Source organism: Eleutherodactylus coqui, chromosome 13 (assembly GCF_035609145.1).
Source record: "Eleutherodactylus coqui strain aEleCoq1 chromosome 13, aEleCoq1.hap1, whole genome shotgun sequence".
Lineage (NCBI taxonomy): Eukaryota > Metazoa > Chordata > Amphibia > Anura > Eleutherodactylidae > Eleutherodactylus > Eleutherodactylus coqui.
Window position 1 is genome coordinate 56,163,015 of NC_089849.1, and position 9,984 is coordinate 56,172,998.

At 45.6% G+C, this 9,984-nt stretch overlaps 1 protein-coding gene across 1 annotated transcript in view; it reads left to right on the forward strand.

The window, feature by feature from the left end:
• The window catches only part of SNTA1 (syntrophin alpha 1), a 65,135-nt gene that overhangs the window by 46,104 nt on the left and 9,047 nt on the right, over positions 1-9,984 (forward strand). Inside the window, exons 3-5 of the mRNA XM_066587389.1 lie at positions 4,259-4,460; positions 7,408-7,594; positions 7,683-7,813. Of these exons, the coding sequence (XP_066443486.1) occupies positions 4,259-4,460; positions 7,408-7,594; positions 7,683-7,813 (520 nt within the window). The remainder of the gene's footprint in view (positions 1-4,258; positions 4,461-7,407; positions 7,595-7,682; positions 7,814-9,984) is intronic.

Here is a 9,984-nt window from a genome sequence, read left to right on the forward strand (position 1 = left end):
CAAAGTAGAAGTAACTGTGCAGCTCCATCCTAATGACTAGAGAGTGTTGAGTTCTATATTGAAACAAGAAATTGGGGGTCTACAAAAAAAAATCCAGCACCTAGAAGGAGTTGTCGTTTGGCTGCAAATCTGGGCATGGAGTTACATCTCAGGCAGATATACAAATGATTAGAAATGTGGCGATTAGATGAACAGTCTTGTCAACTGAGGCCCTAAGAGAGGTTCCCTCCTTGGCCTATAAAAGTCTCTCGGAAGCTCCTTGTGTGCAGTGACCTCTTGTTCCTCTTGTGTAGAGCTTGTTGACCCCTAGACGCTTCTATGACACAGAGAAGAGATTTCACCCAATAAACAGAGTTTGGGAGGGGCGCATTATTGGAATGCAGGAAGCTGCATGGTCTTATCGATGAATTGACCGCCACTGGAGCCGTTTAGTTTATTTTAGGAGTTGTTGGGACTGCTGGATGCGTGAGGTCATGCACACAAGGCGACCGGGCTCAGGATGCCCTTGACAGATCACCAGTAGAGAGGATTGTCTGGCACCTTTCTTTGTGCTAAGAAACCTCTACATAAGCAAGAAAGTTGGGTACCTGGCTGTGTACTATCACTGAACCACTTGGGAGAGATGGATAAATGGAGTGCACAACACATGTCTATAGAGCTAGTAACCCATCCATTAAGGTTTGCTTGGATGTGGCGGATGGGCCCGTATAGTTTGATCAAATTATGCACTAAGTACCTTGCATTTTTTATGCAGTTCGTATAAGCAACAGTTGTGCATTTTCATGCAGATATTAAATGTGTATGGGTGCTGAGGCATGTCGACTAGGCCTGCCTCTCACCACGATTAGCACTGTCTTTTAGTACCTCCTTTTCTCTCTCCAGTCGTTGCCTGCTGGAGAGCACCAGGAATTGAGAGTCTTGCTCTTCATGACAATTACAAACATTGCCTCCATCCGCACACATAATCCACACATAGTGCCGACTGAATAATGCTGCTGGAACCCACCCTAAAAATGGGAGGACAGCAGCAAAGAAGGTAGGCACCAAAGAAGAGCTGCATCGTCCATAGCTCTGCAGAGACAAGCATCCTCAGGAGTGTTTAGCCTGCCAGATGCTTGCCTCAGCACCATTTCTCCTGGCAGGAAGAGAATGGCAGCAGGTCTACAGCAGAACTGTATACAGGGGAGGTTGTCAGAGGGATAGTGCAGGAGAGGCTGCTTAGAATCCTCACACCTGGTGGGGGAGAGGCACCTGGCTGCTCTCTAAAGTGGTGGGGGAGAGGAGCCTAGCTGTTGCTACTGTGATGAGTAGTCACCCCCATCACATGACTGCTATTTATGGTGGGCAATTTTTAATTTAATTATTATACCACAAGGGGGAGATGTTTCAAGTGTGATGCTTTTACTGAGAGGGGGAATGCTCTAAGTATGATGCTTATACTGTGAGGGGGAAATGCTTCAGGTGTGATTATTATACAGCGAGGGGGGATGCTCAAGATATGATGATTATACCGCAAGGGAAGATGCTCCAGGTGTGTGCCTATACTGTGAGGGGGGATGCTTCAGGTATAATGATTATACAGCAAGGGGAGATGCTCCAGGTGTGATCATTATACAGTGACGGGTGGATGCTCCAGATGTGATGACAATACAGGGAGGGGTTGATGCTCCAGGTGTGATGCCTATACTGTGAGGAGGAATGCTCCAGGTATGATAATTAAATTGCAAGGGGAGATGCTCCAGGTGTAATGATTAAATCACAAGAGGAGATGCTCCAGATGTGATCATTATACAGCGAGGGGGGGATGCTCCAGGTAGGATGATAATACAGGGAAGGGGGATGTTCCAGGTGTGATGATAATACAGGGAAGGGGGATGCTCCAGGTGTGATAATACAGGGAGGGGTGGATACTCAAGGTGTGATCATTAGACAGGGAGGGGTGGATGCTCCAGGTGTCATGATACTACAGAAAGGGAGATGCTCCAGGTGTGATCATTATACAGCGAGGGGTGGATGCGCTAGGTGTGATGATAATACAGTGAGGGATGCTCCAGGTGTGATGATTATACCATGAGGAAAGCGTTGGATGTGTATATTGGGCAATCTGTAGATTATACCTGGGGTGATCTGGATGTGTAGGTGATTACAGGAAGGAGAGTATGTTTGGATGACCTGTGTAGGTTATACTGGGAAGAACGGCACGCTGGATGTGTAAATAATGTATAGTATTGTACAGCAAGTTTTTTTTTTATTATAGATTAATCATGAATGTATTTTAATTTGGGGAATAAAAACTTTGTTTGGACTCCTAAATTTTTCATTTAAGGTGCCAATGGCTCCTAGGTTATTTCTTTTCATCTGGAGCCCTGAATGATAGATCTATAGTACACGCAGGAATGCATCATTACATCAATGATCCCATCAAAAATAAAATATAAAGTGGAGATATGCAGACATAAACATGCCAAAAGAATATCCTGCTTATAGTCTGTTTGCACAGTAGAAGCTAATTGCTATGAATAGAGTCTTATCTACATCCCCACCAGAGTGTCCTCTTCAGAATACAATGTTATCTCCACCAGGTACCGACTGCTGGGATGTTCTCTGCCTTGTAGGTCAGCAGTAGGATGTTATCTACATGAACATTAGTACTGTCTCTGCTTCCTTTATCAGTCAGGCTCTATTCACATCTACGTTCGGGTTTTTGTTCTTCTGCTCCGTTACCGGAACAGAGAAATGGAAACTCTTCTGTAAACAGATCTGTCCTATGATGGAACTAAACCGCAGCGAATGGATCCCATTGACTATTATGGGGTCGGGTTGGCTTACTTTTGCTATGCCTTATGCATTTTCTGCTATTTTGTCTGGGATTTCTGGAGGACTGAGCCTGAGTATATACTATTACTGACTAGAATAAGGCTGCCCATACACAGAAGATGAAAGTCAGCCCAAATCATATTGGCTATGTGGCAAAAATGCGATCTCTCAGGATGGGTTATTTCGGCCATTGTCAGCTCAAACGACTGTTGTGGCGTTCCGCTGCAATCAGGAGGTGGAGCTGGGATCATGCCACAATGTCTACTCTGGTCTACCTAACAGTGTGTTTGGCATTGGGTGCCGATAAATGGCTTCTTCCTGTCGCTGCTGGATGAGGTTTGATTTGTTGTAAATCCCTCAGTTGGCTCAGTGTATAACGTGTCCTACTTCACAGCTACAACATCTCATGTGGTGACTGATTGGTTGACAAGGAGGTGTTTCTCTTAGCTGGCCAATCAGCCATAATGGAAGTGTACCTATTCTTGGCCCGCCTCTACCTGGGCGCCGGTGATTGTCCTGCTTGAGGTGTTTGGTGTTAGTGGTTGTCTATAGCTAAGTACCTGTTGCTATTCATTCTGTTGAGGCTTATTCATTTCTACCTTATACTGTGTTATATACATTGCTCTTTCCATCTACATTTAACATCTTCCCTACCCTCCATCTAGGGACAGACTGGGGCCCCTAGGTTACTGACATTGGGCCCCCCTATCGGAGTGATCACCCTGTTTTAGGCATGGTCTGCCACACCAAAGGTGGTTAGGGATATCATTCCCATTCCTGCATTTCTGTTAACTGTTTTGTGCCCTATTTTGTGTTTTCCATTTTTGGTGATATGATATTTACCTATATTGGTCTATTGAGGACATTGATTACGTCTTTGCCTGACGTTTTGGTGACATCCGAGAAGGGTGCCATACTTGTGCCCTGCACATATGCAACAGTGACATAGGTATTAGCCAAATACAATCAATTGCTTGTCACTTTGCGTACGCTGACCATCATTTTTTCCTTTTTTTTTTTTAAGTATCTATAATCTGCCATGTCCTTCTTACGAAGGACATCAACATGTATTGGCCACTAAAACGATCTGTGATTCAGTAGTATGTAACACACATCATGTATTGGCCACTGGAATGGTTTAGGTCATCATAGGTTTAGTGCTGGACAACCCCTTTAATCTTACTACCAAAAAATGCTGAACCTAGATATAATTTTTGTGTATAAGAATTTTACCGATATTTTAGATATTTGACATTAATGTCAAAATAACAGTCAGTGGACAGCTGCTGCCCGGTAATGACAGGCAAGGGTTGAGTGCTTTTTCTATGGCATGAAGCAATGATGTCTTCAATTCCAACCTGGTATTTGGAGCTGAGGATGAATGTCTCCCTACCTTTTTTGGCACATTACTTACTACTAATTTATCATCTTATCTCTACAGTGAAGTATATGAAGGAGATATCTCCCTTCTTCAAAGGCTCTACCTCCAGTGGATCGGGGAGCTGGGATGGAAGTGCACCAGTCCCTCCTCACAAGAAGACTTCCCCAGCCTTGCCTCCTCGAGACATAAAGGATGGGAAAAGCATACCACTGAAGATGTGTTATGTATCCCGCACTTTCTTACCTGCTGATCCTGAGAACAGGTGAGGCCAGAAATAGGTAATGATGAAGTTCTTATGATATTTGTAGAAGCATATAAGGATACTAGTAGAAACATATAGGAAGCATATAAAAACAATATGTGGCCTTCTGCTGATCCTGGTTCATGCGACTGGAGGGTTTCATACTTGTCTTCTCCCACAAAGTCCATATCCAAGAATTATTATCGGACTATGCTGAACTTAGCCCATTCCTTTTAAGGGTGGACACCCACTGGCGTTTTCTTCTCCACTACGCTGCGAGAGTAAAGTTAAAGTCTCGCAGCGCAGTGCGAGAAAAAAAACGGCATCATGCTGGCATATCGCCAGTCTTTACAATGGGGCCAGTGGCAGCAGCGCTAGCCCCATTGAAAAGGGATGGAGAATGCAGGGGACTTCTGCCACAGCTGTGACAGCTGTGACAGCTGTAGCAGGAGTTTCCTTCATTCCCGCGGGGACCGCGGGGGTGAAGGAAACCTCTGCCACAGCTGTGACAGCTGTGGCAGAAGTCCGTGGCATTCTATCCCATTGCTTTCAATGGGATCAGTACTGCTGCCGATCCCATTGAAAGCAATGGTTTCTGCCAAGCCCCGCAGTAAGATTATCGGGGAAGGGCTTGAAATATAAGCCCTTCCCCGATAATCAGCAATAAGTGTAAAATAAAAATAAAAAAAAAATTACTCACCTCTCCGGCACTAAGACGCGTCCTCCTGCTTGCTCCCCTGCACTGCTATTAAGCTCTTTCAGCAGGCAGGGATTTAAAAATGGCCTCCTGAAAGGGCTGTGCAGATTGGCTGAGGCCTCATGAATGAATAGCTAAAGGCTATGTGTCATTGGCTGAGCGCTCAGCCAATAGCTAAGCACTAGCTGCTATTGGCTGAGCCCTCAGCCAATCAGCACAACCCTTTCAGGAGGCGGGGATTTTTAAATCCCCACCTGCTGAAAGAGCTTAATAGCAGTGCAGGGGAGCCAGCAGGAGGATGCGTATGAGCGCCGGAGAGCTAAGTAATTTTTTTTTTTTTTTTACACTTTTTGCTGATTATCGGGGAAGGGCTTATATTTCAAGCCCTTCCCCAATAATCATACTACGGGGCTTGACAAAGCAGTGCTTTCAATGGGATCGGCAGGAGTGTCGATCCCATTGAAAGCAATGGGATAGAATGCCGGGGACTTCTGCCACAGCTGTCACAGCTGTCACAGCTGTGGCAGAAGTCCGCGGCATTCTCCCTATGTTTTCAATGGGGCTAGCGCTGTTGCCGCTGGCCCCATTGAAACCACTTGCGATATGCCGGTTCTATACCGGCGTCTTTCTTGCGCTGCGAGGCGAGAGTTTTCTCGTGCTCTCGCAGCGCAAGAAAGAAAAAATCGCCAGGGAGCGTCCACCCTAAGGGTTCTATAGTAGTTGCTTTAGTTGTGGAGCACATGTCCTTGGATCATATGTGTAAGCATATACTTATCTCACAATTGTCAATCTATTACGTGAAGTTAAAAGAATTATTATGTTTTACAGACTTTTCTAGCTTTAGAAAAGTTCCTATTTGTTTTTCTGCAATTACCATCCACTTTCTTAGCTGTTCCCTCCTCTGGGATCTCTCTTGTTACCTGGCGATGAGAGCCAAATATTGTTACAGTTCACAGCACAGGAGGAATGAGGACATAATCCATCCAGGGCTCTTCAACGGAGATGAATGGCATAACTCGAATGGTGCCCATAGGCATTAGTTTTTGCTGATAGACTCTGCTGTTTTATCATCAGTATCTCTTGATGTTTGTAGATGCCAGGTTTGCCCCATTGGACGGGAACACTGCCGATTTTCATTGCATGCAATCTACAGCATTTACAGTAGCACTGAAGTAGATGTGATTTAAACAAGTCTCATCCGCATGCTGCGGAAAAAATCTGCATGGAAATTAACCTGCGGTGTGGTTTTAAATCGGCAACATGCCAACTTACGCAGACTTACCAAATGGACCCTTTGGTATGCAAATGTTTCCATTGGAAGAATTAACTGTGGATTGCATCCGATGATAGCAGTGATACAGAATAAATTTGAAACTGTATTGAAAACCTGCAGATAACACGTTTCGAGGCGATACACCTCTACATCAGACAACTAGATAATGTATCTGACAGTCAGTTCATCATAGTCTAATTCACAAGCTACTCATAACCTCTTTCCTTGTTGTTCCTGCGCCCTTCATGAACTATCACTTTTTCCAAGTGCTCTGGGCCTTCCAGATTCTCTGTTGTTTGGGCTGCCTGGGTGGAAATTCTGGGAGTCAAATGGGCAGGCCAAATGGTGGAGCATCTGAGAGGGCCAGAGAGTTGGATATATGGGGTTGTGCCAAAGCTCTATTTTCCTCTAAGAGAAGACATGACAATTTTTGGGCGGTATTTCAACTCTTACACGGAAAAATCTACACTACAAGAACTATACATATTCCCATTGAAAATAATGGAATGTGGAAACTCCATGGATTCTGGTGTGAATATCATCACGCCACATCAGACAGAATCTGTGAAGGAGGCTTTAAATCGCTTTTCTCAAGATAAGCTCAACTCTGTACCCAAAGAAATAAGTTGCATGTTGAGTTCATACATGGATTATGGACTCCTGTGCTCGCTGGTTGCAGTTAATACCCTCATTATACAGTCTCTATAAATGTGACCGTGATACCTCCAATTAGCCGCCGTGCCCCCATAACTATACCACTGATATCCTCAAAGTTCCCACCAATATTCCCTCTCCTATGATCATGCATTGACATACTGCTTTGGAAGGCATTGCAGGCAGTAGGGACCAGTGCTTGTTTCTGGTGCCTGGCTTCAAAGAAGCAGCAATCTTCTAATAAAAACCGTCTGGAGAATAGTGCGCTTCTTGTTCCAGGTTGGAAGCTTAGACGTAAAAATGTTTTCCTTTGTTCTCAATCATTTGTCTGTGCTTTTATGCAGATACCTAGAGATTTGTTCAGCAGATGGAAGAGATGTTCTTTTCCTTCGAGCAAAAGATGAAGGTACGGCCCAGTCCTGGTTCAGTGCCATCCATGCCAATGTCAATGCTCTGACACCACGGGTCCGTGATGACGTTAAACAGCTTGTGGGCAAGGACATTAAGCACATGGGTTGGCTGACGGAACAGGTATGGCAATAAGTGAGGCTCTTATCACAATTCACAGGTGTCTTCCAGTCTCTCCTTTTGGCTATAGACGTTCTTTCTTCTTTTTTAGCTGCCACAAGATGATAAACAGAAACTCCTGGCAATACTTACAGAAAAAGATCTGTTGCTATACAATAGTCTCCCCCACACCAGAGATGGCTTCAGTAAACCTGTATTCTGCCACCCGCTGATTGCTACCAGGTAAGGGAGAAATGCTAATTTAGAAGTATAAGTGACGATCCAGCATGAAGTCACTTATAGTTCCAGATCATATCAGGTTGTGCAAGCTCTGTCCGCAGAGCAGATGAGCCTTGGTGTCTTAGGGGGACTCAGAAAGTTTTTATATCTATTTTCACTGGATCCTAGAATCTTTCAGTTACTCTTCTGTTACATACAGTTCGTTGAGATAATATGGAAGAGATTGGCAACCAGTCTGTCTGAAGCTGCTCTACAATTCCCAACATGTGCCAACAGACAGCAACATGCTAAATATTGTAGTCTCCTACATTGCTTACATAGGCACAGTAGATCATTCCTACAAGGCACTGTGCCATGTAAACTATAACATGATAGCACTTTTCAGGGTGCTGATTGATAGGTGCCCAGGAGGTCTAAGGCTGGGGTCACACGGGGTGGAATTCTTGCGGAATGGCCACTCCGAAAAACAACAAGAATTCCGCTGGAGAAGCGCAGCTTCAAAACCCGTGGCCGTTAGCCGCGGGTTTTGAAGTGGCTTTGCCACCTGCATTTCTGCTGCGGCCATCTCTCCCCAAAGAGAGGAGAAAAGGCACTGTGGAAGTGAAAAAAGAATTGACATGCTGTGTCTTTGTTTTCCGCGCCGCAGGCCCGTTTCCACGTGGTTTGGCCACAACGGATTGGCTGCAGCGTGTAGACAAGATTTTTGCAAAATCTTGTCCACTTTGCTGGCTAATCCTCGGATTAGGAGCCATGGGCGGAACTGCGAATAGACATTCCGCACGGAAATTCCGCTGCAATTCCGTCCTGTGTGAATCCAGCCTAAGGGCTCTTTCACACGAGAGTATGTCGGCCCACCGTTTTCATGGTCAGCCGGTATATGCTGTGATCTGATGCATTGGATTCCAATGCATCAGATCACATGGCCATATTCCCGCGACGTAAAAGCGCCCGGCTGGCCAATATAGCACCAGGTGTTTTTACGTCGGGCCCAAAAGATAGTCCTGGAACTATCTTTTGGGACGGAATATAGGACTATCTTTTGGGCCCGACGTAAAAATGCCCAGTTCTATATTGGCGGGCCAGGCGCTTTTATGTCAGGGGAATATAGGCATGTGATCTGATGCATTGGAATCCAATGCATCAGATCACAGATACAGCGGCCGGAGGTGGGAGGGAGTTTAGCAGCGTGATTGCTAAACTCCCTCCCTCTTCTCTCCTCCCCTCCAGCTAATTGCGATGGGAGGGGGCGGGACGAGGGCGGAGCCAAGCGCAGCCCCATTCCGCCTTCTTCCGTTGCTGGCTGCGGACCAGGGGTGGGACAGGAGCCAGGCGAGGAGGTGAGCCAGCGAGGGGGAGGGAAGGAAAATCTGCATGGCAAGCTCAGCGTGTATGTGCCGGGGCCCATGCTGTTTGAACGTCTCAAACGTTAGATTTGTGCACCCATTCACAAGTTTTTACACCTCACACTTAGTGTATATCGGCCGGCCGTGAAAATGCTCCTGTGAAAGAGCCCTAAGGGTCCTTTTAGACTGGATGAATTCTTGGCCCAATGCAATGAGCACTGATTGACACACATGTCAATCAGCATCCGATTAATTTTTTTTTTGCACTGTGATGAGGATCGTTTTGGGGGCGAATGACCACTAGTATGATTGTTCATCCCCATAGTCAGGCTGTATATATCCACTGTTCGCAATTTTTATGCTAGCTGAAACTGAGCAAGCAATCTGCCAACAAATGAGCGTTCACTTGTTCATTGGCTGATAGGTGGTCATTTTACGTGGCCTAATAGTTGGGCGAACAAGCCCTTGGAGGAACGTTCAGCTTCAATAGTTGACCAGAGTAAAAGGATCTTAAAAGAGTTATCCCAAGATTGACTTTTATCACCTAAGTTTGATTGGTGGAGATCTCACGGCTGAGACCGCCAACAATCCCTAGAATGGGAGTCCTGTGTCCTGCGGAGAGTGAATGAAGCAACGCCGAGCATTTGCAGTGCCGTTCCATTAATTTCAATGGGACTGACAGAAATAGCTGAGTAAATACAGTCTCTCCATCAGCCCCATCGAAAATGACTAGAGTGGCACCATGCATGCTCCATCACGGCTCCATTCAATCTCCTTCTCACTGCGGGCGTGCAGTGAACCCTAAGTGAGGAAGGCGGTAGACACATGGGA